This window comes from Sclerotinia sclerotiorum, genomic scaffold, assembly GCF_000146945.2.
Source record: "Sclerotinia sclerotiorum 1980 UF-70 scaffold_34 genomic scaffold, whole genome shotgun sequence".
NCBI classification, from domain to species: Eukaryota; Fungi; Ascomycota; class Leotiomycetes; order Helotiales; family Sclerotiniaceae; genus Sclerotinia; species Sclerotinia sclerotiorum.
In genome coordinates this window covers 34,505-61,111 of record NW_001820802.1, presented here as the reverse complement: position 1 = coordinate 61,111, position 26,607 = coordinate 34,505, and the positions used below count along the sequence as shown (strand labels likewise).

At 41.2% G+C, this 26,607-nt stretch overlaps 11 protein-coding genes across 11 annotated transcripts; 5 read left to right on the top strand and 6 right to left on the bottom strand.

Annotated features, from left to right (window-relative positions):
- Positions 1–926: 926 nt before the first annotated feature.
- SS1G_14468 (hypothetical protein) lies at positions 927–1,889 on the bottom strand (the record flags this gene model as incomplete). Its single annotated transcript, XM_001584521.1, has 3 exons — positions 927–1,377; positions 1,430–1,699; positions 1,750–1,889. 3 exons carry the CDS (start codon positions 1,887–1,889, stop codon positions 927–929), a joined length of 861 nt encoding a protein of 286 aa, XP_001584571.1.
- Positions 1,890–2,280: 391 nt separating this feature from the next.
- SS1G_14467 (predicted protein) lies at positions 2,281–2,463 on the bottom strand (the record flags this gene model as incomplete). Its single annotated transcript, XM_001584520.1, has 1 exon — positions 2,281–2,463. One exon carries the CDS (start codon positions 2,461–2,463, stop codon positions 2,281–2,283), a length of 183 nt encoding a protein of 60 aa, XP_001584570.1.
- A 952-nt stretch (positions 2,464–3,415) lies between these two features.
- SS1G_14466 (hypothetical protein) lies at positions 3,416–4,665 on the bottom strand (the record flags this gene model as incomplete). The annotated part of the gene is made up of 3 exons (XM_001584519.1): positions 3,416–4,208; positions 4,308–4,569; positions 4,653–4,665. The coding sequence occupies 3 exons, from the start codon at positions 4,663–4,665 to the stop codon at positions 3,416–3,418; spliced, it is 1,068 nt and encodes a 355-aa protein (XP_001584569.1).
- A 480-nt stretch (positions 4,666–5,145) lies between these two features.
- SS1G_14465 (hypothetical protein) lies at positions 5,146–5,853 on the top strand (the record flags this gene model as incomplete). The annotated part of the gene is made up of 1 exon (XM_001584518.1): positions 5,146–5,853. One exon carries the CDS (start codon positions 5,146–5,148, stop codon positions 5,851–5,853), a length of 708 nt encoding a protein of 235 aa, XP_001584568.1.
- Positions 5,854–7,500: 1,647 nt separating this feature from the next.
- SS1G_14464 (hypothetical protein) lies at positions 7,501–9,208 on the top strand (the record flags this gene model as incomplete). The annotated part of the gene is made up of 4 exons (XM_001584517.1): positions 7,501–7,602; positions 7,823–7,991; positions 8,285–8,997; positions 9,176–9,208. The coding sequence occupies 4 exons, from the start codon at positions 7,501–7,503 to the stop codon at positions 9,206–9,208; spliced, it is 1,017 nt and encodes a 338-aa protein (XP_001584567.1).
- A 1,193-nt stretch (positions 9,209–10,401) lies between these two features.
- Positions 10,402–11,425, top strand: SS1G_14463 (predicted protein; the record flags this gene model as incomplete). The annotated part of the gene is made up of 4 exons (XM_001584516.1): positions 10,402–10,618; positions 10,826–10,857; positions 11,056–11,213; positions 11,404–11,425. 4 exons carry the CDS (start codon positions 10,402–10,404, stop codon positions 11,423–11,425), a joined length of 429 nt encoding a protein of 142 aa, XP_001584566.1.
- Positions 11,426–13,146: 1,721 nt separating this feature from the next.
- On the top strand, positions 13,147–14,495 carry SS1G_14462 (predicted protein; the record flags this gene model as incomplete). The annotated part of the gene is made up of 3 exons (XM_001584515.1): positions 13,147–13,625; positions 14,023–14,244; positions 14,435–14,495. 3 exons carry the CDS (start codon positions 13,147–13,149, stop codon positions 14,493–14,495), a joined length of 762 nt encoding a protein of 253 aa, XP_001584565.1.
- A 1,423-nt stretch (positions 14,496–15,918) lies between these two features.
- Positions 15,919–18,368, bottom strand: SS1G_14461 (tyrosinase precursor; the record flags this gene model as incomplete). The annotated part of the gene is made up of 8 exons (XM_001584514.1): positions 15,919–16,320; positions 16,416–16,558; positions 16,611–17,152; positions 17,225–17,541; positions 17,592–17,870; positions 17,931–18,061; positions 18,117–18,251; positions 18,299–18,368. The coding sequence occupies 8 exons, from the start codon at positions 18,366–18,368 to the stop codon at positions 15,919–15,921; spliced, it is 2,019 nt and encodes a 672-aa protein (XP_001584564.1).
- A 998-nt stretch (positions 18,369–19,366) lies between these two features.
- SS1G_14460 (hypothetical protein) lies at positions 19,367–20,928 on the bottom strand (the record flags this gene model as incomplete). Its single annotated transcript, XM_001584513.1, has 4 exons — positions 19,367–19,967; positions 20,029–20,638; positions 20,691–20,744; positions 20,793–20,928. The coding sequence occupies 4 exons, from the start codon at positions 20,926–20,928 to the stop codon at positions 19,367–19,369; spliced, it is 1,401 nt and encodes a 466-aa protein (XP_001584563.1).
- A 1,127-nt stretch (positions 20,929–22,055) lies between these two features.
- SS1G_14459 (predicted protein) lies at positions 22,056–22,463 on the bottom strand (the record flags this gene model as incomplete). The annotated part of the gene is made up of 4 exons (XM_001584512.1): positions 22,056–22,125; positions 22,167–22,198; positions 22,250–22,295; positions 22,354–22,463. 4 exons carry the CDS (start codon positions 22,461–22,463, stop codon positions 22,056–22,058), a joined length of 258 nt encoding a protein of 85 aa, XP_001584562.1.
- Positions 22,464–23,366: 903 nt separating this feature from the next.
- Positions 23,367–25,997, top strand: SS1G_14458 (hypothetical protein; the record flags this gene model as incomplete). Its single annotated transcript, XM_001584511.1, has 2 exons — positions 23,367–23,669; positions 23,733–25,997. The coding sequence occupies 2 exons, from the start codon at positions 23,367–23,369 to the stop codon at positions 25,995–25,997; spliced, it is 2,568 nt and encodes an 855-aa protein (XP_001584561.1).
- Positions 25,998–26,607: the final 610 nt, after the last annotated feature.

Genomic DNA, 26,607 nt, shown 5'->3' with positions numbered 1-26,607 from the left:
TTTATTTATAAATATAATTTCTTGAGAATTTATTTATAAATTAAATTTTCTATAATTTTTATTACAAATTTATCATTTTTAAAATATTAAATTATTTAATAAGAACAAAAAGAATATTTTTTAATTTATAAGATTTTAAATTAAATTAATTAATTTATAATCAAAAAATTATTAATAAAATAAAAGATTATAATTCTTATTAAAAATATATATTTCAAAAGTGAGATATTAAATTTACGATTTATAGTTAATTATTTAATTTATTTTACTTTGTGACGGAAATCCCTGCTTTCCTCCCACCCTTATTATATAAGAAACCTCAGGTACATTAACCATGTCCACACATGATACGATTACTCGAGATTAGTATACGATTTAGGTGACCTGAGGATCAGATCCGGACAAGTACTAGGTATCAATGGTTATCGGTAAAGTAAGATCATTGGAGGAATAAATATGACTTCTTTTTGCCTAGCCATTGCGGCTAGGCCATTCATTTGTGTATATATAGAGTAGCTATCCCCATCTACAGGTTCTCTTCACCTGTAGATTCTAAGTTAAATACAATTGCTGGTCTATAAACACCCTTTTGGTCACAATATTAAATTTACGATTTATAGTTAATTATTTAATTTATTTTACTTATCATTTCTATATAAATTATATATAAATCTTACTATAATCAATTATAAATAAAGTACTCTCTCTTACAAACTCCAAGCTCCAAGCGCCAAGCGAGCTAATCAACAAATCAAATCCAAACCTCTTTCCCAGCGATATAAGAATACATCATACATCTATACACCCCACCCATCTCTAACCCATTCTCCTAAACATCTACTTCCCAACCCTAAGACGTCTTTCTTTCTTTGTTACATAAACAAAAATCATCACCCTCCCCACATAATACAGCACCTAAAAAAAACCTAAAAATTCCTCGACGGAACAACCGGTTCCTCAGCCTTCCACCTCCCATTCCCACTACTCCCAACACTCCCCGTATTCGCATAGGCCCTCCGCTCATCCCGCACCCCACCAAACCCCCTCTGTCTACTCTCCCCCTCCATAGCCATGGCCATCTCGGCTTCCGTATCGCCACTAGAATAATGTTTCGTTCTTACCGCCGGGATAAAATCGATAGCGAAACTCCACACGTAAAAGGTATAGATGAGAGCGATGATCCATTCGAGGATGGCAGCCGTGTTCCACCATGATTTGCGATTGCAGACGCCGAAGCCGATGGCGAGGCCGAGTTCTACGAAGATGAAGGCGAGTTTTACCCAGAAGGAGATGCGGAGGATGCGGTGTTCTCGGTAGTGGATTCCTAGTCGTTGGTATTCCCAGCAAATGAAGATGGCGGAGAGGATGTATCCACCGCTTAGGAATTGTTAGCTTTGTTTGAGAATTCGTGTGGGGTGAAAACACTTACATGAAGATGGCGAGGCAAACATCGTGTGCAGTGTGATGATGAACATCGTTGAGACAGGTAAGACAGATCAAACCGACTCCACCTGCAATCGAACAGATGATCGCAAGACTCGACAAGACCTTTTGGAAAACCGAAGTATTCCCATGTAATCTTCCTCTATGTCGTAGCCATCTCTCGGTAATAAATACAATATTAAAGGTAACCACAGTTACCGTACCCATTGCAATGAAGAGTGGTTGAAGTTCATGTGCGCCGATATCTGAAATGTATCTTTGAAAAGATTAGGAAAGATTTGAGCGGGTAAGAATGGGCATACGAACGCAATGGTTTGACCATTATCCATAGGTGTAATTATTGGCGAACCATCTGCAACGGTCCAGGTCAATAACATGGCAAGAAGCATGGCAAGCCATACTATTCCTGAAAAAACAGGTATCATCCAATATGATATTCCCAACATCTTGAAAGATTATATGTAACCACCCACTGTGGAAAGATATGATTTTCTTCTCAAGATGCAAATAAACGGGATTTGTGATATTTCCGATTCGATTTCCAACCAACAAGACACGATTTGATATTGTCAGACTAGACGAGTGAGTACACAGGCAATACAATAGAAGAGTCCAACCAAACAATCGATTGAGACTTTCGCGAAAAAATGAGGTTATACAATGAATTAAAAAAGGCACGAGAAGAAAAGAATAAAATAAAATAAAATAAAATAAAATAAAATAAACAAATAGTCTTACCGCATAACCTACATAGCATACATTTTTAGTATGCACGCCAACCAACTTACTTCAAGGTACCAAACCAGATAACATTTTTCATCTCATTTGCGATACACGCTAGACGTCATAGTTATTATTTATCCGCCGATACGGATCCGCAGCGATCTGCCTTGGTCCAGCCCAAGATCCTGAGTGGAGTGATGGGTCTCTGGCTTTATTGGTAGAAGACGCGCAATTTGGGTATGTGGATGTGTAGTCATCATCATCATCATCAAGAAGATATTTGATATTTGAAATCATTTTGTTCACCTGATATAATATATTTATATGATATACATATAAATATTATTCTTACACAGCCTTGATGATAATTCATTCTTACATGAAGTCGTAAACATACCTATTGATTGATTGAGAAATGAATGAATTGAGTGAACTTTGAAGAATGACGAAAATTACCTACCCTGTGAAGAAAAAGGTTGTGGCAAATCCCTGTATGTAGTTTTACCTAAGTACTTCAGAGTGTATGGCTTTTTCCAAAATGAAACAAGGGCTCTGTATCGGAGTCTGTGAATCCGACCAATCAAAATCGAAGCAAGTTTTTACCTCGTGACTTTTGCAAATTTCTGACATTTTTGTTGCATCTCTAAGTTTGGATCTGAGAAAAATCACGGACGGTCCCTTTTACGGTGGTGTGTTGTTAAAATGTTCTAGTGTTTCCACCTCAAGCTTCTTTTGTGAGTGATACATGTTAATAAGTTTTGATGTGCTGTAATGAATGAATTAGTCAGTACCGAGTAGGTATTTAATCTTTTGCGGTGGCTAGACTGACTTATAATTATGACAAATCTGATTTGAAAGAAGGAAAGGAGAGTCTGTCCGGCGAATCAATGTGTTGTTCAATACTTCGGTCCAGCCACAAGATGAAGGAAGCATCTCCAGGACAAGAAAGAATCAGAAGTATACGAATAATATGATTTCATGTTATTGTAATTGCAAATAGATATATCAAAACCTAATCCCCGAATGATCCAATTTCTCAGAGGTTTCAATTCCTCTGTGTGTCCAATAGCTCCATGCTCATCCTCAGTTGCTATGTAATAATGAACGCACAACTGACCGAGTAGTATTCATCAGCTCACCCATAAGCCCATCAGCCACTCTAACCATGTCTCTATGCAAATCACCTCATAATCTTAACCTCATCAACTCCGCCCAATGAATGACCCATTGAATCATTTGAAATAATACTTTACAACTTCGCCGTCAACTTCTCTCCATTATGGATGCATGCTACTGCATCGCTAACTAATTCATCAACAACAGCCCTTGCACTCTTCTTCTCATTAACAACGGCTGCGGCTTTACCCATCAAGAAAGGTCGCGCGTTATCCATAGTATCATCGTCAATATCATCACCAAGAGTCTCGAAATCGTGTTCAACTGGAATGACACCCTTAGATGTAAGTTCCTTAATCTCTGCAGCACGGTTGTCTTCCCAGTTTTGAATATAACTATTGTTTCGTACTCGTAGTGGTCTACCGGTGAAGATAATTGTTCGAATGTTATCATCATGTCCAGCAGTTCTAACAGCCTCTTGATGAGCCTTTGGTGCACCGGCCTCATCAGTTAAGATGAATCTAGTGCCAACCCACACGGCACTGGCGCCCAACATCAAAGCTGCGGCAACAGTTGCTCCGTTGAAAATACCTCCTGCAGCAACAACTTGAACAGGCTTTCCAGTCATTGGACTAGTCTTTCCCTTGCAGAGATCGACAACCGCTGGGATTAAGACTGTAGTGGGAACATCTCCAGTGTGTCCACCACCCTCTCCACCTTGTGCGCAAATGATGTCAACACCGAGGTCGAGGCATTTCTTAACATGTTTTGGGTGTCCGATCATGTTGGCATAAAGAATACCAGCTTTGTGTAGTCGATCAACGACATGTTGGGGTGGTACGCCGACGGCGGAAACAAAGAGTTTAGCACCGCTGTCGATGATGATGGTGATGAGTTCGTCTAATTTTCCCTTGGTATAATCGTAGCTAAGCAGACACAAGTCAACAAGTGTTTAATAATCGAAGGAAGAGGCTCTGGCAGGGGAGTGCAGTGTCAAGGGAGAGGTCGAACGGGATCATGCTTACTTTGTCTTTCTCGCTGAACCTCCGACTTGTGGAAGTAAAAGATCAACACCGAATGGGGCGTTCTTATCATCCAAAAATGATTTGAGTTCGGCGATTTGTTCTCTTAACATATCAGGAGTGTACCCAATACCCCCTAAAACGCCAAGACCACCGGCATTTGTGACTGCTGCTGCGAGTTTTGGTCCTGCGGCAACGTTCATTCCAGCGAGGATGATAGGATGGTTGATCTTAAGAAGATCGGTAACGGTCGTGCGGAGTTGTTCTACAGAGAAATGCAATCAGTTGGTTGGTTTCTTCAATGTTGGGTATCATGTCCTTTGTAGGCATGTGATGGTGGTTACTTACGTTTAGAAGCCATGGCTGCGGGACTTGGTTTGTGATGATATAGATATATTTGATGTAGTGTAGAATCGAGTATATAATATATGAGAAGCGATTGATCAATACAAGTAGTAAGAAGAGTCTTTTATTGTAGATGGAGAACAGATGGATGTATTTGAAAAGGTTCTTGATACCTCGGAACAGATCCTCTAAATAAAGGATCATCAATCATCCTGGGGTAAAAATGACCCGGTGTGAGAAAAGATGCCTCGGTATGGCTGTTAGCGTCGGGGTAGCCTTAGTTGGACCTGCATGCATGCACGTGCCTTGAATATGACCAATTTTATGATCTGAGACTTACGGAGTACTAGTTATTCGCACCAAACAATGTATATGAATTACAAACTACCGGATTACCTAACGTGTTTCATCACCCCGTGCACCATATCACCTCGTGCACCACTTTCACCTCAATTCACATCAATCACTTCAATACGCGATTTATCAATAAATAATTATGGTATCGACATTAAATGAACGCGATATCGTTATGGCGATGGAGGCAATGGCTAAAGATAAAAATTTAAGCCTCCGGAAAGCTGCCAAGATTTACAATATTACTCATACGACACTCATGCGTAGAATGAAAGGGATCACTCCTGCCTCCGAATACCGTCAAAAACAGCATAAAATTACTAAAATTGAAGAGGAGGTTATTATTCAGCATATAATCGATATGGATGAGCGAGGATTTAGTCCTAAATTCATAAGTGTTGAAAGTATGGCGAATCACATTCTTGAATCGAGGGGTGGAAAGCGTGTTGGTAAACAATGGGCATATCGATTCGTGAATCGACACAATATTCTAAAAACGCGTTTTAATCGTGCCTACGACTTCCAAAGGGCTCTCTGCGAGGATCCTAAGCTTATTAATAAGTGGTTTCAACTATTCAAAAATATAAAGACAAAATATGGAATACAGGAGTGCGATATATGGAATTTTGATGAAACAGGCTTTATGATGGGAGTGATATCCTCTAGTATGGTTATTACTAGTGCAGATAGACGTAGCAAAAGTAAAGGAATACAGCCAGGCAATAGAGAATGGTCGACAGCGATTGTATGTGGTAATGCGACGGGGGAGAACATACCTCTATATCTCCTTGTTCAAGGACAAATGCACCTAGCCAATTGGTACAGCGAGACGGATATGCCTCCCGAATAAATGGTTAAAACTACTATAAATGGATGGACGAATAATGAGATAGGTTTAGAATGACTAAAGCATTTTGATAAGCATACGAAACTCCGAACAAAGGGTGCATATCGAATGCTAGTCTTAGATGGATATGAAAGCCATGAATCAGGCCCTTTTCAGAACTATTGTATAGAACATAAAATTAAAGCCGTCGGATTACTACCTCATTCGAGTCATCTCACCCAACCTCTTGATGTTAGTTGTTTTAGTGTGCTAAAACGCGCATATAGCAAGCAAATTGAGGGGTATATACGGATGCATATCAATCATATCTCCAAAATCGAATTCTTTATAGCATTCAATGCTACATACGAACAAGCAATTACAATGGAGAATATGAAAGCAGGCTTTAGAGGAGCAGGATTAGTCCCTTTTAATCCCGATGCTGTACTCTCTAGAATGGATATTCGAATCCGTACACCTACTCCTCCTTCGCTTCCTCCGAGTCATATGCCCGATTGGGTCTCACAAACACCTCACAATGCCACCGAAGCTCTTTCACAAGCATTTTTAGTACGATCTATTATTGCTCGGCATCATTCTAGCTCTCCTACACCTATATTTAAGGCTACAGATCCTTTAATTAAGGGTGTAGAATACCTAGCTAGTACTGTCACGATTTTAGCTTTTGAGAATCACGATCTTCGATTGGCAAATACGGGATTAAGTAAACGTCGACGCGCTAAAAAGACTCAATTACGTTTAGGAGGAGCTCTCACTATTCAAGAGGCTAATGATATTATATCACAAAAAGAGGTGGATGTTCAGATTAAACGCGATAGGCAACAAAATGGGCGGAATTCTAATAGAGAGGCATCGACTAATCGATGCTGTAGTAAATGTGGAATAACAGGTCATAATGCAAGAACATGTTCTAATGATAATATAGATCCTAAATTATTAGATAGTGCTTAGTTTAAATCAATTGATCAAGTAATTGTTGAATTATATATGATTATAAATAGGAATTGAGGTGAAAGTGGTGCACGAGGTGATATGGTGCACGGGGTGATGAAACACGTTAGTAGATACGTAGTTACTTTCACTTCAAACACCATTCATTATATAGCTACTTGAGTATTGAGATTTATACCCACCTAGCCTTACAAATAAGGCATCAACTGATATGATCGAGTAGATTGACATGACCAATCATGTTACCACAATCACCATTCACCGTACCCCGTGAATACGGGAACCTATTCAACCACTATCAACAAAGTTTGCCCTCAAACCTCAAATTTCCTCAATTAAATCGACCTTCTATATCATCAAGAAAGAGAAGACTTTACACTCATGAGGAGCTGTCTATTACCATTCGTGGTAAGACGCGTTGTAACGTCACCACGATCATTGATTAAAACCCCTTTTTATGGGATTCGTAAATTTAAAAACTCTCCAAATTCAACCTCGACCTCGATCTTTCAAAGTTATAGTTCCGACAGTGCAAGCTCATTGCCACCATGGACTCAACATCCACTCAATACGAATCAACCGAGTGAAAATGATTTAACGAAGCTCTCTAAACCTCAAGGCCAACCTCAACTTGCATATATTGCTTTGGGGAGTAATCTGGGTGATCGAGTGGCATGGATAGAAATGGCCTGCAACAAAATGTCGGAGAGGGGGATTAAAATAAAAAGGACTAGTGGGTTATGGGAGACTGAACCTATGTATGTTCTTGATCAAAATAACTTTCTCAATGGAGCTTGTGAGGTAAGTTCGATTTTCGCATTAACTGGTGCCGATTCATCCACGTGATTATTTGTATTGTACTGTGCAATTGGGACGAGGTGCCTACCCACTTAGGAAGGTTGGTTTAAAATGCTTACTTTTGAGCAACGGCACCACTCACGCCAGCTTTCAGATATAGTAGTGAGATTCGTTCATTTGAACTTGAAATACGTCACAAGCTTTAGCTGATATTCATCAACAGGTAGAAACAACCTTACAACCACTAGCTCTACTAGATGAGCTTCAAGCTATTGAGAATGAGATGGGTAGGAAAAAGATCGTTGATAAGGGTCCAAGAAATATTGACCTTGATATCCTACTTTATGGCAATGAGGTTGTAGATCACCCCAGATTACAGGTGCCTCATCCTGGTATGCTTGAACGGGAGTTCGTTTTGAGACCACTGGCAGAGTACTATCACACCAATCCATTCCATAATCATACTCTTACTGATGTGATTTAAGGCTTATTCCTGGACAACCTCTGAATCCGAAATCTCCATGGAAGTTTACCCAGGATTATTTAAATGCATTGCCGCCATCTCCAACCCCCCTATCAACCATAACTCCATTGAACCCATCAATCCCTCCATTACATGCTCTAAAAACGAATCGACAAACCCATGTAATGGTAATCCTGAATATGACACCCGACTCTTTCTCAGACGGAGGGGAGAATTGCAATGACGGAGAATTTATACGAGACAAGTCCTCACAAATCATTGCGGACGGAGCAACTATCATTGATGTAGGTGGTCAATCAACTGCACCTGGTGCACCGGAAGTATCCCCTGAGGTCGAAGTAAGTCGAGTTCTCCCGACCATTCAGGGAATCAAAGATGGAAACTCCCCTAAGAATGTAGCGATTAGTATCGATACTTATAGAGCATCTGTTGCAAGGGCTGCTGTCGAAGCAGGTGCGGATATCATTAACGATGTCTCTTCGGGTCAACAAGATCCCGATATGCTATCCACTATGGCCCAACTTGGGAAAACAGTCTGTCTGATGCATATGAGAGGAACTCCAGCAACTATGAATACTCTCACAAACTACGAGCCCGAAGGTCTCATTCCAACCATTGCAAAAGAGCTACTAGAGCGAGTAGCGGAGGCAGAGGCAGCAGGTATCCGTCGATGGCGTATCATTCTAGATCCTGGAATTGGCTTTGCCAAAACACAAGATCAAAACCTTGAAATTCTCCGCCGAATGGATGAATTACGTGATTGGCCTGGTCTACGAGGCTTACCATGGTTAATAGGAACTAGCCGAAAAAAGTTCATTGGTAACGTAACTGGCGTTAAAATACCCCGTGAAAGGGATTGGGGTACTGCAGCGACAGTGACGGCGGCCATTCAGGGTGGAGCTGATATTGTGAGGGTACATTCTCCATCAATGGCTTTGGTGGCTAAGATGGCCGATGCAATTTTTAGAGTTTGATTGTGTAATTAGTCGTTGAATGTTTAATCGATCAGCAAGTGAAGTTGGATCCTTCCACCATAGCGAAGCTATTCAGCCTAACTTTAATGCTAATGGTAATGCTAAGCTGGTTGATTAGTGGAAGAAGAAATTCTGCTCTCCCTCACCATAACCTCCGTAACCCTCGTGATTTAAAAACCCCCCAAAATAAAATCTGTAAAACATTTTCTTGATATCCTCGGAAAAAGGATCTCCCTCCGTTGTTACTTGTAATGGTTAACAGGATACTATAAGTCATATACTCTACTTTTAGACCACCCTCACTTTTGACCTACTCTTTTATATCAAAAATTATTATTTTCATCTATTAATCATTTTATTGAAAAGTTATTTAAGTTTCTAAGATTTTCAAATCTGTATATAAATCCCATATAAATTGAAAATTCTAATTTCAATATTCAATATCTTGATCAATTAAATTATGAAAAATCCGAAATTTTCAAAATTCATTATTATATAAGTAATGAATATGTGAATCAAAATTTATTAAATTATATTTATAAATAAAAAAGTTATAAAGACTGCTTTTTGATATTTTTTGATAAGAAAAAGTGTCTAGAATTAGAGATGATTAGAAAGTAGAACACTAGACTTATATCAAAATTCTATCGATTATTTATATATGTAAATTTTAACAAATTATCTCGATTTTCAAAAAGATAACAAGGATATGAAAAGTCGAAAAAATCGTTGATTTTGGTAAGATCTCACTTAGTGTGCAATGAGTGGATTCTATAACTCTTATTAAAGTTTGAGGAAATCTGTTTAATCTAAAAAATCTGCCTGGCACCGAGCATAGTAATGTAACTCAATAGCCATAGACTTGGGTCTCTTCACTTGACTCTGCTGATTTAGGAAACATATTATTATCCTTATTGTCTTCCAATGTTCTCTAGTCTCGGTCAAACATATTTGGTTTGAGGAAGTAGACTGGTCTTAATAGAGCGTCGGAATAATGGCTTGAATCTCAAATGCTAGAAAATCTTGAGATCCTGCAGCTAAAATTTGAACTACTAGTCTACTAATTAAGCCAAACTTTAAAGTACTTCGAGGTGCCTCTTTCTTTGGATTGATTTCTTTTATCTTAAGCTTACAATATTTCTCAGACATAAAAGCGACTCGCAGCATTTTGACAATCTATTACATCTTTGTATCATCTTTCTTCCTACACGATATTTCTATTACCAATAGTACACTATTGTTATACATCACTTCAAGTAAACCAAACTGCTCAGATTACCAAAAGGACAAAATTTCCCACATCTTTTAAATAAAGAAATTTAACTCATCTCGAACACCACCAAGATGACATTAAGCGCGTTCTGCGAAAGCACAAGTGCTGAAACTGTGCACGCTCTTAGGATTTTAAAAGCCGAATTCCAAGCCCTCGAGTGCACTCCTGTTTTTGCTAATGGTATTAGCAATAACAATGTGGACGACGGCGATAGTGATACCTACTCAGTCACTTCAAACTCAAGCGCAACCACAGATTTCTCTACTTTCACCACTTTGACAGAAGAAGGTGACTTAGAACCCCTGTCTCTGTGGGACCAAACCGAATCTCTTATGGAGCGCATCATGGAGCGCGTCCCATGGGAATAATTCATTGCAGTATTGAATGAGACAAGTTTGGTATATGATGAAGGGGAACTTTGGACGGAGTTTGGATTACGGTCGTTAAAGCCTTGTGCTGAGACGGAAGAACAGCATAAGTATAACAAGTCCATAGGGTTTATTACTTGTAATACCTACCTTTGTGAGGTACGTATGAATTTACGAATTTTCCTTGACGGTTTCTCCTCCCTGCTGTAATTCCGTTTGTTATCTTTATTATGTTGTTGATCTTTATCATATATTATTATCCTTGGCAACTTTTCCAGCAGTTTCCCTCCTCTTCACTTATTTCCCTCACCAATCCAATGCATCATTTCATTTAGTGAGGCTAACACCATTCCATAGTCCTGTGCGCAAAGTATCACAAACCATATTCATGAAACCACTCGAGCAGATCAAGAGTATGCAATTGCTGCCACTCGAGTATCCCACTCCTGTGATCTAAATGGCCGCAGTGATATGGTACCTCTCGGACTATGGCTTGGCAACTGCATCTGCCTCTCGTATTTGAATCGTAGAGCTCAGACAAATGGAGCTGCGAACTTTTACTTGTGCGGTATTGTATAGAACTACCCTTATGGCACTTCAGAGAAAAATTCGCAGCTTTAATCAACGGATATAGTGTAAGTCTGTCCTGTCACTTGAGGTCATTAAGCTCTGTCTAAGTGGAGTTGCTGATAAAAGCCGTAATAGGACCATTGTGACTGTGTTTTAACCCTCAGAGATAACATGGAGCCTTCTGAAGATAGAATACATATTTTTAGACTTTGTCATAAGTTTTTTGAGGAGTTTCATCCCACTGTTTGCCGAGATTTTGCGCATGTGACGGGACTTGCCACTATGAAGACACCAGGACTAGATTAATTGGTGGAATTTCCTTTAGATATTGAGAGGTTTTTGTTTTATTTAGTTTATGATTTGAGAAAATTCTCATTGCATGGTTTATCTTGACATTCTGGCATCACATAGGGGGTTTATATAGCGAAACATTTGGGCTTAGAAGATATTCTGCATGGAAGGATTAGGTGGAATACTGGCCTGCTTCTTTCAATGAAATCTCAAGTTCAATCTTAATACAGCAAACTTGCTTTTTGTGGCATATTATCATTGTAAAGATTTCAAGTCGGATTGCCATGATACTTTTCCTGTACGTTAAAATCTATCAATGTCAAAATCTATCATCCGGCCATAGCAAATTGAATACCTACGACTTGCCAGAAGACTAGCAATTCCACATGATCCTGGCTATAAGCCTATTATGTTAGAGTTTCGGACTCTGCGCTGGGAAAGGGCGAGGGGGGGAAGAGGGAGTTTGATGCTACGTGGAGTAATTTAAACTCTAATCTGCTCATTAGAAGGAAACTAACGCCGTTGAAAAAGCTCATAACTTGTAGTGTGTCCAGTAGTCTTCCCGTATTTTGTCCGGACGGCTAGTCTGTGGTTTTATTGGACTAGATGGACTATCGGGGAAGTTCTAATGTGTTCCGCGCCATTGCGCAATTTTGACATTCCGAAATCAACCTAGCCCATTTCTAAATGGGCGGCTAAATTGCAAAATGAGCTAGTTGATACCGAAATAGGAAGGGATGAGGGCATTCACAAATGGACTAAGTTCATAGAAAATAGTATATCCAATATACTAGTTTCTTGATAAATAATAGTCCACCACTTACATATTCAAGTTCATCATCGTCCATCCTCATTCTCAACCTCATTCCAACCTCAGCGTCTCTACTTCGTCTTGCAGTCCGGACTATTGGACACACTGATAATTTATGTCCATGATACTCAAATAGCGATTTCTCCCTGTTTTCTTTGAACTCCAAGTAGTGGACCTTCTAGCTCTGCTATCAGGACTCGAAAGCATACTATAACGCGCCTAGTGTGAACAAAAGATTCGCACTAAACACTAGTATTGAAAAATGTTCGCCTTATTCTTGATAAACCGCCCACAAAGCAAATGTCGTGACGTTTGGTTTATAGAGAAACCATATATAGGATTATCTCTTTCCGCTCAACATTCTTCTCTTCACTTTCCATCTCATTCACAAACAATTCAAGTATCATCACAATTCAGAAGTCTTACGAAATCCTTAAAACTCCATAAATTCTTTCTTTCGCTTTCGAAATCCAGTAAAGAAAAACTGTTAACCTCCTGGGATCTTGGCAGCATATGCATATATATTGCATGATGCATATAAGGAGCAAACAAAACTCAACTTTTAATTCATTCTTTCCTTTTTGGTATACTGTTTGTTTGCTTTCAATATTTTGATTTCAAAGCACTTTAATTCCGAAGGCTGAATACCTAACCCTATTCCTTCATTTTTTGAATATATACTCGCAGCTTAACTGCTTAGCTAGAGAATCAATCAATTCAATCTGATGCTCTTTCTGGTCTCAATAAACTCAATAAAAACCCACAAATCTATCAAAATGCCTGACTTCGCCGACTCCCGATTTCTTTGCTTAATCGTACTACCAAACCATCTCAGGGGTGCGGTTCGTATGTTAAAGCATAGATTGGCACTTCTAGCCCACAACCCCTCTGCCTTTGTCTCCGGCGGAGTCTTCCCAGAAAGAAATTCTTGGGAACAGGCTCCTGATACTTTCATCGAATTGGGGAGCTATTACGAGAGAGCACCATGGTGGGCTCTCGATGGTCAAAAACTGACGGATATTCCCTCGTACCATCAATGGGTGGAGATGTGGACAGAACTTTGCCGCTTGTTCAAGAAATTCACAGTGTATGTCGATTTCCAAGTTCTTTGGGATATCTTGGAGGATACAGATTTTCCAGAAGAACTTTTCTCGAAAAAATTGTTCTCGCAAGATGTCTTGAATGAGCTTGCGCCATTTTGTATGGGCCTTTGCCCTAAAAGTAGAAAAGTTCACATTTTCCGCAAGGAAACTCGGTGTGTTGGTTGTTCGAAGCAGGTATGCAAGATATGTATACTACTTTCTAGTTCTAACATTTCATACGACCCTTAAGATCTCAGCCTGCTTCGTGCTATTCAGGGCTTTTCTTTAAATTCTATAAAATCATTCATCTCATTGGTGTTTCTCGAGCACAAACTAACTCGATCCTTCTCACGCCTGCGGATTCTGCATCATTGACAACCTCGAACCAAACGTCAATGAAAGAATCACCGAGATCGCCATTAATCGAGTCTATCGTTCTTGCCCCTCCATTTCTTGCCTCACCCGCATCGCTCCCAACGAAGCAAACTGCGACATTCCCTGTGAACGCATCAAAATATTCAACGCACGTGATGTCGGCGAACCGGATGCATCCGACTACTTACACTGCAGCGAGTGTTTGGAAATAGCAGCAGAGCAAATGGAAGGTAGAGGTGAAAAGAGCGAACACAATTTCTCGTGCGATTGTGGAGAAATGCTTTTGATGGAAGCGGGTGAAAATCCGAGGCTCCACAATGGAGTGAAAGTTTGTAGGCTTTGCAGTCGTTATTGTACACTGTATGAGATGGGTGACTTTGTGGGTGACTTTGTGGGTGATGAAAGGGTGCCGCCTGAGTATGCTAGAATGGATACTTGGATATCTTCCCCGCCTCCTGGCGATTGATAACCAAAAGATATTCTTTGCGACGACGACAACATCATACCATTTTTTAAGCAAAGGAAAACAAATCTTGTCGCAATTACCTTCGAGGCGTTGGAAAATTTGTGCATACTATTTTGAGAGGCCTTACTTGAGCGGCCATAGCTATTTTTTGAGTTTCGTTGTTTTATTACCGGGTGAGGATAACCAAGTTGGCATTAATTAATGGATTACGTCGATATCATTGCCTTTGCCTTCTGCAAATGTGTGATATTTATCACGATAACAAAAGTCAGTCGCCTAGCACCCCTCTAATTATGGCCTGCAAGTATTAATGAAAAACCAGTCACTTATCAATAAGCAAACTGATTTACAAAGATGTTGAAAATATCAACACAACGAATGTCATCACACTCATAACCAGGCCAACCAAAACCCCACTGATGCTCGATAAAGATAACGTACCATCAGCTGTCTTTCAGCTAATCATAAAAAAAAAGCAAAATTGACACTATCCACCAGCAAGACACAAAAATCATGTTCCGAACCAAACCAGAGGCTTAAAATCAGAGCTGATCATCCGAGCTTTTCCTTCTTTTAGAAAACTCAATTTAAAATTCCCCCTCACCCACCAGTGAAACTATTTTATTTTTGGTAAGAAGTGACGTTATCTAGACCCGGGATTTGATCTAGTGCCATCGGTAGGTATTTGACATTTGGTTGTGACCCACTTAGCCCCTTTAGTCTCGCTTCATCCACATTCGCGCTAAATTGACCTTAGCGAGAATCTTTTAGTTTATTTTGGGGTGTTAGACTGTATTTTATATTCTAGTATGTAAATGGTTAAGATGGGGATGAAATACTGTAGATCTAATCGAGAAAGATTTTTTGTGGAAGATCGCGATTCATGGTTAAGAGAACTTGTTCGGATATGGTCGGTATTTGAAGACTAAGATATTGTTTCAAAAATGTCGGTTAGGTTTTAATGCTACTTGTTAGGTCCAGAAATGTAGGGTTTGTAGTATATTTCACTCAAATGTTACATGAGTGATACCTCTAAAAATTCCACAAGATTCTCTCCTCCCCCATGACTCAGAACTATAACCACCATGTCAGGCAAAAAAAGTAGTTAGAGCAAGGAGATTTGCCTATATATATTCATTTAGTGGCCGGTTTATCGAAGTAGATATTTTCTTGGATATGAATATATACTAATCGTATTATTTCATTCATATATTACATAATGATATTAAGGAAATGAGATAAGGGAAGCAAAATTTATATTTTCGCCGGATATGGATTCTTACATATCTGGTGAGTTTTTATTGTAGGATAGAATTGTAAGGTGACTAGAAAGCTTTTCCACGCATAGAGTTTTACTAATTCCGATTAGAAGGAGAGAAGAGATACTATAATTGCGTGTTATCACAGGAAAGCTAAGTGATGACGAGGATTATGACGCACAAAATAATGTCAAATCGCGAAAGCCGATTCCCATATTCCCGATGAAGAAGACTTAATATTTTTTTTAAAAAAAGATTCCATAATATCCCCAAACTTTCCATTCCAGAATACCCCTAAACCAACAAAACAAAATCAATTCCCCATCCATCAAGTACAAACCACTATCGCCTACCTAAACCCACCCCTCAAACCCTATCCCCCTCACTCAACCCCGCCGGCCGTCCCCCCGTAACCTCACTATGAACCTCATAAACCCCACTAAACTCCGGGAAAGCCCCCTGTGGACACCCAACCACAGTACTAACCACACTAACCTTCAGCCCCTCCACCTCTCCCCTATCAATCTCCGTACCATCCGCCAACGTAACTCTCCAATGCAAATTCCGTCTCAAATACGGAATGACATTTTCGACTTCTAGCGATCCTAGATCGCCGGACTTGAAGAGTTTAAGGAGGATGGGGGTGAGAGGGACGGTTCCCGAGATCATGAGGGAGCGTGCGGCGTCTTTGATGCATTTTCCGCAGGAGGTGGTGGCGGGGTTTTTGCCAAAGGAGGAAAAGGTGCCGATTGTAGATTCGGCGGTTGGCTGTTGGTTTTTTTGTCTTGTTAGTTTGTGGGTGAAGAAGAGAGGAGAAAGAGGGAGAATGGGGAGGAGGAAAAAGATATAGAAGTCTAACATACCCATGTAGTAGGATCTGAATCGAAATCTCCGAGGAAAATTCGCACGCGATAGGTTTGATGGAGAATATGCTTCGGAGCACGGATATTGACAATATATTCTCTATATTTAATTGGTTCTACGCTTTTTGAAGAAGTTTCGGATGCTTGAACATTGTTAGGTATTGATTATGACCTGAATAATGAAAAGCGTCTTACGTTTCCCAATCTCGGATTCAAAGTCCTCTTCACCTCTCACTACGTCAACGGGCTTAGGTTTAGCTTTGGCAGAATTGTGAAGAAGATTTGATAAAAATTTGTGTTCACCAGATGATGAAGCAGCACCATCGCCAATAGGTTTCTGAGCTGTATTACTGCCATCTGCAACGATTTGGCTTGCTTGAACAGCAATGGGCCCAGAGGCAGCAGCAGTCTGTACACCCATCAATTGCATGAATTGGTTACTAGTAGCACCGTACAATTTTTGAACTGCTGCTAAGACACTGGTTTGATACTGTTGAACAGTAGGAAATTTCCATTGTTGGGTCTCTGGATACGCATAGTTAAATGTAGCTGTGCTGCGCACGCCGTCAGAGGTCCAATATGTTTTGCCAGTGGCATTGTTGAAAGGTGTCAAGGCAGTGGTACTTGTTTCTTGGGCACCGCTTTCGATGGAAAAGGTTCCATCGCTAGAAGGTTTGTTGATGGCGTAGCTATTGGGATTCAAGGCTTGCCAAATAGCAAATTGACGATCAACATTGCTGGGAAATTTTATAAGCATAGCATCCAAAGAATTATTGGATATATGACCAACGAAAAGAAAATTAACTTACGTATGATGTAACCAAAACAAAGGATCAAAAGCCGCATAATCAGGATCACCCATATGACCATTCCCACCAGTTTCACTGTGAACACTATTATGCACATCCTCAATACTACCATACGTACCAGGAGCATTATTTGCTGCCCATTGATGATTACTAAAAGCATCAAATTGCTTATAGTTTGGATCTCTCATGATGAGATAGATATTGCTTTGATATGAATCAAATTGTGACTCCATGGCGTCAAAGACTTGCTGTTCTTGGGAGTTGGCAGTTGCACTTCCGGTGGTTGGATATCGAAGAGTGCTGGGCCATCGTGATTCCTAAACATGTCAATACATGTTATGGTTTTCTAAAAGATGGTCATTTATACCGGGGTACTAGGAAAATCACCCTTCAACGGATTCAAGGGGTTGAATTTGTAAGAGTAAAGGGGGTTGGTGATTTGTACCGGTTTGTTATTTGAGGTGGGAGTAATGAGCTGAATCAAGGGCTGTCCAACAACAGTAGGAAAGTACTTGTCACCCGCAGGTGGTGCGGCAGCCCAATCCCAGTATGGCATGCGAAATGTTAGAGCCGCTTGTTGATAACGAGTCTTAGTGGCTGTGGGGAATGTAGAAGCAATTTTTTGTATAATTTGATAGAGGTATTGCTATCAACATATGAGTGCTAGACAGAGTGATGAAAGGACATGGATGAACCTTGCACTTACCTCGAATAATGCAAGATAAGGACGATGCCATGGCGCAAAGAGGATAGAGCTATGGGTGCAATAGCCTTGCCATCCAGGAGAGTTATCTCCTTGAGATCCACCCCAAGGACGATATGGACGTCCATGAATACCTTTCCATATCAGAAAGATATCTTAAGTTTAGTAGGGTATTCCTGAGACACATACCAGCGATTCCATACCATGACAAATCTGACTTCTCGTCAAGTTGTTGAAAAGCCTGAAGACCAAGAATGTAAAGTGTCCATTGATCGGGAAAGTTGCGTTGGAGGTCACGAATTTCACGTCTCAGAGGGACAGATCCTAAAAGTCTTAGCAAAATGAAAAGTAGTGGGAACTGTCAAAGTTACCATCAGCAGGACCTGGAGAAGCTTTTGGAGGCCCAGTGATGGGGTAGTTGAGTGCCGGGACTGCAGCCATAATTCCAAGTGCTCGTTGTGCTACTACGGAAATTATCCTGGTAAATGCCTAGCTACAAGTGTGATATAGAATGAGAAATCTTGAGTGATTTATGAAAGCAAGGGGAACTATGAGCATATAATTAGCATTTATTGTTGTATTCGCAAGGTTGAGTAAAGGTGCAGGCGGCGTATTTTACAACGTCCCGGTAAATGGCTATCTACATCCAAAAACCTGCCAGCCCCGCGCCAAGATAATCACGAGAATCCAGCTGAATAAAGGGCAATTTAGACCACGGATCACTAACCTATGAGCAAGACCATATGGACATGACAGTGTAATGAACTAAAGCTTCACATGGTGATCGTCGTATGAATATCCAGCACTTGATGTGCAATCAACCATGGCTTGAAGATGGCGAAAAAGATCATTACTCTACATTATTTTCACTGGACCGTGTATTGCCGAATTTAATGCCATAAGAATTTCATGCAGCCTCGTAAGATGTTTGGGCAGAAAAGATGATAGAAGTTACACAATCGTGTAATATGCGGCCCCTGCATGAACCCCTCATTTGGGTAACCTCAGCCGCATTCCGCTCACCGATTGAGGGGATAGATGTAGTAATATCTCAACGAATGCTAGCAAGAAACTATAGCGACTGGCAAGTTGTAAGGGACTTAGAAACTTTATTAAAAACACATCTTGAATTCGCTAAAGCAAGAACGAGATTTCACCAAGAACTGGACTGAGTGGCATGCAGCGAGGAGCAAAACTGGGATGAGGCTAAAATTTGGTGGTCAAAGCCACTACGAAGTTATTGGCGGGGTAGGCGCACAAGAGCTGTAACATCGTCACACAGCCAAGAAACGACAACAACCCCCAACCACACGTAGGACAGCTTGGGCGAAAGACAATTTGTACACAAATTTATGCATTCCATTTTATGTATACCAAGATAACAAAGAAAAATTAGAAGCAATAAGAAAATCTATTTGCACCCCAACTGAACCCCACATTTAAAGCAACAACATACCACAGACCATACTGGCAAGCGTTACTGCAACAACTCCAAAGGCTCTCATATCAACTTCGACACTTCTACCACCGGCAGATTTAGAAGCAGATTTAGAAGATGTGGAACTCGAAGATCCGGCAGAAGCAGTGTAAGTAACTGCGCCAGAGCCTGCCGTGGCAGTGCCTTGAGATTCGTTCTCTGTATCACCCGCCTCTTGAGATCCAGCTCCATCTAAACCAGGTCCAGTACCCGCACCATTAGTCATGAATTTCTGGGCTGGGGTAGGCATAGCTGGAAGACTATCGCCCGAAACATTCCATTCGGAGCTTTCCGTTGGACACGTGGTTGCTGATCCAGTAGTGGTAACGGCTCCACCGTCTCCCGTTGGAGCAGTAGTGTTTGCGTATGCCTCCTTGAGGTATGTGAATTGGTCGGTGGTAGTAACAGTTCCATCACTGATATCTACAAGACCGTATCCGTTACCCTCGTTGGAATATTCATACACAAGTCCTCCAGAGAAAACGGCGGTCATTTCAGTACTGTAAAGAGCGGCAATTTCGGTAAATTTTCTGGTGTTGGTAATGCAACCAAATTCAGACATGCTTCAGAGTTCATTAGATACTTTAACATGCAAATTGTTGAAAACAAGTAGACAACACTTACAATAGAGGAATGCTGTAGCCAGTGTAGTTTTTGACAAGAGTGTCCCAGCCAGATGTGGTCATGGAAGATGGATCACACCATGAATAGTCATTGATGGCGTAGAAATCGGATCGTTCATCATCAGTTCCACAATTCAAGTACTCAGCAAGGGTATATTGGTTGGCAGCTACGTCAGCAGCGGAATAGCCGACAGGAATGGATCGATAACCACGGCTACCAATGTATTCCTTCATGTCTCGAACGATAGCTTTGACATATGGAGCACAGTTGGTGTTATTCACATCGTTGATGACTTCGTTACCGGAGATGAAAGCAAGGGTATTGGTGTAATTGGCGAACTTGTCAATAGTGGCAAAGATGGATTGAAGGTAGACGCTGTTGTACGACTTTTGGGGCTCGTTTCTGTTAAGGGAATAGAGGGGCGTATCAGTGTCGAGGACAAGGTAGATACCGGCATCAGCAAGATAACCCATGCACTCGTCGTGGTCGGCAGTGTTGTCGACAGCATAAACTCTGATTGTGTTGATTCCTAATTGTTGGAAATATTCGACATCTCTCTTACATGAAGTTGCGTCGGCAATAGGATCGGAAGTAGTACCAGTTCCTCCACCTGTTTTAGAGGGTTAGCTATGCATGCATAGCGACAGCGAAGATAAGTTTACCTGGTTGATAGTCGACACCACGAATATAGAAACGATCGCTACCCTTGTAGAAAGCTGGAGGAAGTCAATAATAAGGTCATGAAGTAGTGTTGGCAAGCATACCATTTCCCGAAATCGTAACAGCCTCAACGCTTGAAGTAGATGAAGCTCTTGCCGCTAATACCGGAGTGCCGGCAGCTGTAGCCTTGGCAAAGGAGGCAATGGAGGCAATCAGACCGACTACTGTACTTTGCTTCATTTTCTAAAATCTAATGTTTAGGCAGCCCAAGACTGTAAATTCAGAAATGTAAGACGTAATAAACAAATCTTCAATTGCGGATAAGACAAAAAGAGGTTGAGTAGAAGTAACGACCGTGGTTGATGTAAGAATATTCAAGTTCAGCCTTATGGATGCCAAGAAATTGGCTATAAGTAGCGAATGTGGTGCTGGTAGGAAGCCAAGAGTATTTGAAGACTCGGCAACGGAAAGAAAGAGGAAAAAAAGGATAGGGAATAAAGAGGATAGAATTAAAAAAGGTTTGCTCTGAATGGGGTGGCAGGCCAAACTTATCTTGTCTGGACTGTTAGGTCCCCACACAATGAATGATTTCTTATGCTCCAACCAACACATCTTCATATTATTACGCGTCTCATCCCCTCATGGTCCCTGCTCGGTACATCATACCCAAGCGATGCCATAAATAGAGCTTGACTAGTTGATCCACCATAATTCTCCAGGATGTGCCAATCACGTGATCAACTGTCAATCCACTCGGGAAATACAGGACGAACTAATTTCCAAAAGATGAAGATTGCCAGGACATCAAACGGTGTTGGGCTAATTTGAAAAACATCCGCATTCAGTCGGCAGCGTTTTGAAACGTCCTTCTAGCTTCCACAGTGACCCAGACAAATTGGTTTGAAAGTGGGTTTGAAAGCAAGAAACCCTCATTTATTCCATGACATAAAGCAGTCTTGAGAGAATCGATACCATATACTAGAATATGACCACTGGATGATTTATTCGACTCTGTGACGTGACTTGGGCTTACGGAGTTACTCTAAAAATGAGACATGATTATGTAGTTCGGATTGCAATTAAGTGGTCTCTCATCCCGCGATAGAATCCAATGCTAGTTAAGTGAAATGAAGAAAATATGAGATTGAGGTACTTAATCATTGACTCGTAAGGGTTTAGGGTTACATGATTGGATTTTAATTCGAGGGCCAGAAATATTGTAATCGACGATCAAAAATATTTAAAAGGGTTTGGTAATATGGGTCCAACACTGCAAGGACTAATTTGGTATAGTGAGATTTTGCAGGGAATTTCTTGATTCCTGACATTGCCCCACAGGTTGTTGTAGGGAAAACACCGCAAGGTATTCAAAAGTAGGTCTCAATTGAGATCTGAAGCACTAGCTCAGACCATAATCTCTTTCCTGATGTGACAAAGCTAGATATATGTATGTAAGAAGTAGGGAGAAGTAAACACACCACACGGTTTCTAGCTTTTTAGGAACATACTTCTAGTTCCAAGGTTGTAAAATTTAACGCGTATTATTGTTTAGTCAACTTACCAGACAAGTCAAGTAAACTAGGACTGATTTGGCGGATTCTGTTGAGCTGCGGAAGTACATACATCGGGAAAAAAGGGGAAGTTGTAGGTGGTGATTGAGCTGACGCGTGCCGCGGAAACTTGCAATTGCAGTTCCCTGCGCATACGATGATCTGTCTCAGAATACCTTCACAATCCACTGAGATTGATGTGCTGCGCGATAATGAGGTCGGCATTGCTGAAATGCGACTCTAATGAAAATAGAAAATGTTCGTGAGTTACAATAATGCTCCCAAAAATCCTATTGGCGTTTACTTGGAGCACCGCCATCTATTTCCTGTTTAAGATTGATTCCAAAAATTGAAAACTCGTATTTCACCGAAACGAAATTTATCAGAGATTAAGTCAGCGTTAATGGCCGGGGCTTGAGGATTGGTCCAGGTTGGATTGTGGTAGACGATCAAACCTTGAGGATTGGTTGGAATAAATGCATGCACATTTGGGCGATATCGATAGGAGATTCTGGATAGACAGAGCATCTTCAGAATTGATGCCTCGAACCCAAAATGTTGTCGAAAAGAACGTAGTTTAAGGGATAGTCTCGTCACATTGCTCTTGATCCGTTCCTGAACCCGTCATCCTTGAACTCCTAGAATCCAGCATTTGCTATATTCACATTAATTTAAAAGATGTTGCAATTAAGGCTATAGAGAAATGCGCACTGTCGCAAAACGAGTGTTGATGGCGACGAGACTCTGGATCATCCACTGTATCATCACGGACATACTGCAAGCAGAATTAAAAGTAACAAACGGGAGCAGAGGGGAGCAGAGGGGAAGGAAGATTTAGTTTGACGTTGGAAATTGTTTTACTCTCACTGCAAATGCCAAGCTGCCAAGAGTTTCAATTGCGTTATCCCATCCATCAAAATGGGATCACCGGTGGATTCGTTATCGATTGCCAGGTTTGATATCACGTGATTATAACAGTATTTTGACAACCTTACAGTTTGTTTACACCAAGCAAAGAGCTCCACGAATTCCATGCAATGCAGACCGCCTTTATATCTTCGATACTGAAATGATATCTATTTTATGATAACATGTTGTTATCATATCAACTTTGCGGGGATCAAGAAAATGTCCGTCTCAATCTTTAATCCTCTTGGAGGATCCCGGAGCCTTCGAAGTTCGACAGCCTCAAGCAACCTGAAGCTTACTGCAAGCTCCAACGCACAACCTCCATCTGGCCCTTCCTACGTCGCTCTCTTCATAACCAATTTGCGACTCTTGGATTTAGATTTGCGAGATGACTGGCCAGATATTAGCGCGGTGACATTCTCCACCAAGGATGCGCAACAGAATCAGAAGAAGCGTATACAATGTGTAGAATGGGCTTTATTTCATTTGTTTGCAATCTGGGATCCAGAAGAGACTCGCAATGTACGCCTCTCTCTTATGCCACTAGTTCGAAATGAATTAATAAAAGCTAATGCATGCTTACAGAAATTACAACCATTTTTCCCACCCCTCGAACCTCTCCAGTCCCTCAATCTGCGTACCGCATTGTTTCGATGTCTCGATCAGGCGAAGAAGAATGGAGTCCTTGGACGAGATACGGTTTTGAGAAAGACGATGCTAGACGAATGCAAGGGCGAAAGACTGGAGGAGATTTTGGCGGTTTTTTCGAATGTCGTTTTAAAGAAAGCTGTTCAAAATGACACCTCGGGACGATACGAGGCTCTTGCCCAAGGACTGGCATTGGAGAACTTTTCGTACACTGGAGAGAGGACAATACTTTCAGCCTTGATTTTAGCACACAAAAAATCTTTGCGAAGGCATATTGACGAGAAGAATAATTTGAGGGCTAAATATACCGAGTTTTCCAAAATACTTGACCTCAGCGAGGAACGAACCTCGAAAAGGAGAGCGGAGCTGGACCATGATAAAATTGAAGGAGAGGGCCACCCTGAGTTGTCTGACCGAGATTTGAGATCGTTACAGAACAGGGTTCGCAAGAATTGGTCAGGTAGCAATGAGTGGCTGGAAACGATCCTTTATGGAGATAATAGGCCTGGTCGGGAGGGATTATTGGCCAAGCGTTTTGATATTCTCTGGGACCAAATTGAGGCTGGAACGGTTGCAGAAATAGAAGGAAAGAATGACGCTGGACTTGTTGAGCGGTTGGAGGCACGGGTGCAAAATCAGGAGAGTCGTTTGGCAAGATGGCAAGAATTCGGTCGGACTTTGACTAAAAATGGCACAAAATCACCCACCAAAAAAGTTCAAGCAGCTTCCGTTGAGGCAAAGGGTATAAAACTCGGTTTCAATGATCACCAGAAATTACAAATCGGGAAGTACACAACAGGAAATCCCACAGTCGCGGACATCCCTATTCGAGATGAATACGTCCGCTTAATGGAAAGAACTCGCAATGCGCTGCATGATGTATCCAAGCCAAAAGTGCTTTCCAGGGAAAGCCTGATTCCACGTGGCTCAAGACACAAGTTCATCCAACCTTCATTGGATTCACCCCAAGGGTCATGTTCATCAACTAATCAGGATGGAGACGCCGACTCCTCTACAGATCATTCATCTACCTTGATGGCAAATATCGATGGAGTTGTAGAGTTTTCAACCCCTCGCGGCCATGGTGACGCATCAATCAGCACACCACGTTCAAGAATATCTCGCAAACCAATCTCTACTGTGACTTCATCAATCCTTTCAGCTAAGCATGCCTCGAACGAATTAGACACCGCCAGCGAAAGGTTATCCCAGGTCACAACTTTTGCATCAGATACAGAAAATGATTACATGTCAACCACTCCCAGCGCCGTGAGATCTTCCGGCCGCCCAGCTTCCATCGTCAAAACTTCAATCGTCAAAGCTTCAGACCAGGAATATGGCGCGGGCTCGGTCGAAACGCCCAAACCGATCCAAAGGAGACATACGACAACATCACAATCGAGTCCATCCCTCTCTCAATCTATTCAAACGTCGGAACCATCCCTCGATTCTGTTCCGGAGCTCAGTCAGGCAGAGCAGATTCTTAACTCCATGTCAGCTGCATCCCCATCCCCACAAAAAATGCAACGCTCTTTATCCTTAGCAGAACGTACTCGTCTCACCATGGCTCGCTCAAACCCAAGGTACTCAAAAGCCGATTTCAACGATGACTTTGATGATTTGCCAGATGTGAGCCGCCTCACTCTGAACCCCAAGCTCAAGGCCACATCTGCGAAAACTTCCGCGGCGGAAGAAGACAAGCACGCAGACTTGATAGAACGCACGCGTCAGTCTATGGCAGGCTTTGAGGCAGCCCAGAAGAGGGCACAGTTAGAGCGAAGGAAAAGTATCCAAGACGAAAAGAGAAAGCAGAGACAATCACATTTCCCCAAGATTGTACAAGAAGAAGAGGAACCACTACCTCAAGCGACGCCGACCATCGATAGAGAGGTCTTGATGGACGGGGATGTAGATTATGCTAGTGTCTTTATGAGTAGACCAAGAATTGCTGTAAGTCCGACCCCAGCAAAGGATAAAATGATTTCATCTATGATTGAGAGTGGAGATGAGGATAGTGAGGATGATGAGGATGAGGATGAGGATATCAGCGTAACTATGGGTATGGATGCGGATTACGCGAATGCGTTTATGAGTAGACCTAGAATTGCTCTAAGCCCAACACCAGCAAGACATAACAGAATCATGATGGAAGGTGAAGCGGAGGACGAAGGAGAAGCTGTAAATATGTGGCACGACCTATGATTTGGATCAAGCAGCCACGATATTCCTGAGGTTTCAATAAATGGTTTTTGCGTGTTTTAATGACTTATGATTAATGATGAATGGAATTAATTATCACAGCACTACTTCTTCATATTTCGTTTCGCCTGACCTAAATGCAGACTCCCTACAAAATAATCGTTCTGTTTGTTTCCCTGTATCATGAAATCTCTAAACTTCACACCCGATTGTGTTTAAATCGTAACAGGATTATTCACTCATTGCCAGACAAGCAATCCCATATCTCAGAAAGCGATTCCTTCTGCGCTGCCTAGTTGGCATCTTCTACTACTCGCAGCTTAACTGCTTAGCTAGAGAATCAATCAATTCAATCTGATGCTCTTTCTGGTCTCAAGAAACCCAACATCTACAGATATTATTACATTTTAGACTTTCCTGGGGAGATACTATATGTTCTTGAAGTTCAAGTTTGAGTTTGAGTTTGAGTTTAAGGAGGGAATCTAAACTTCAAAATATTTTAGTGTATTTTCATACCTATGGACACATTACTTTCCGTTTCTTTTCCTTCTTTTTGTCAAATGTTAGTGAGCTTGGCAGGGTAAATTGGGGATTTGATAGACTTTATTGGAGT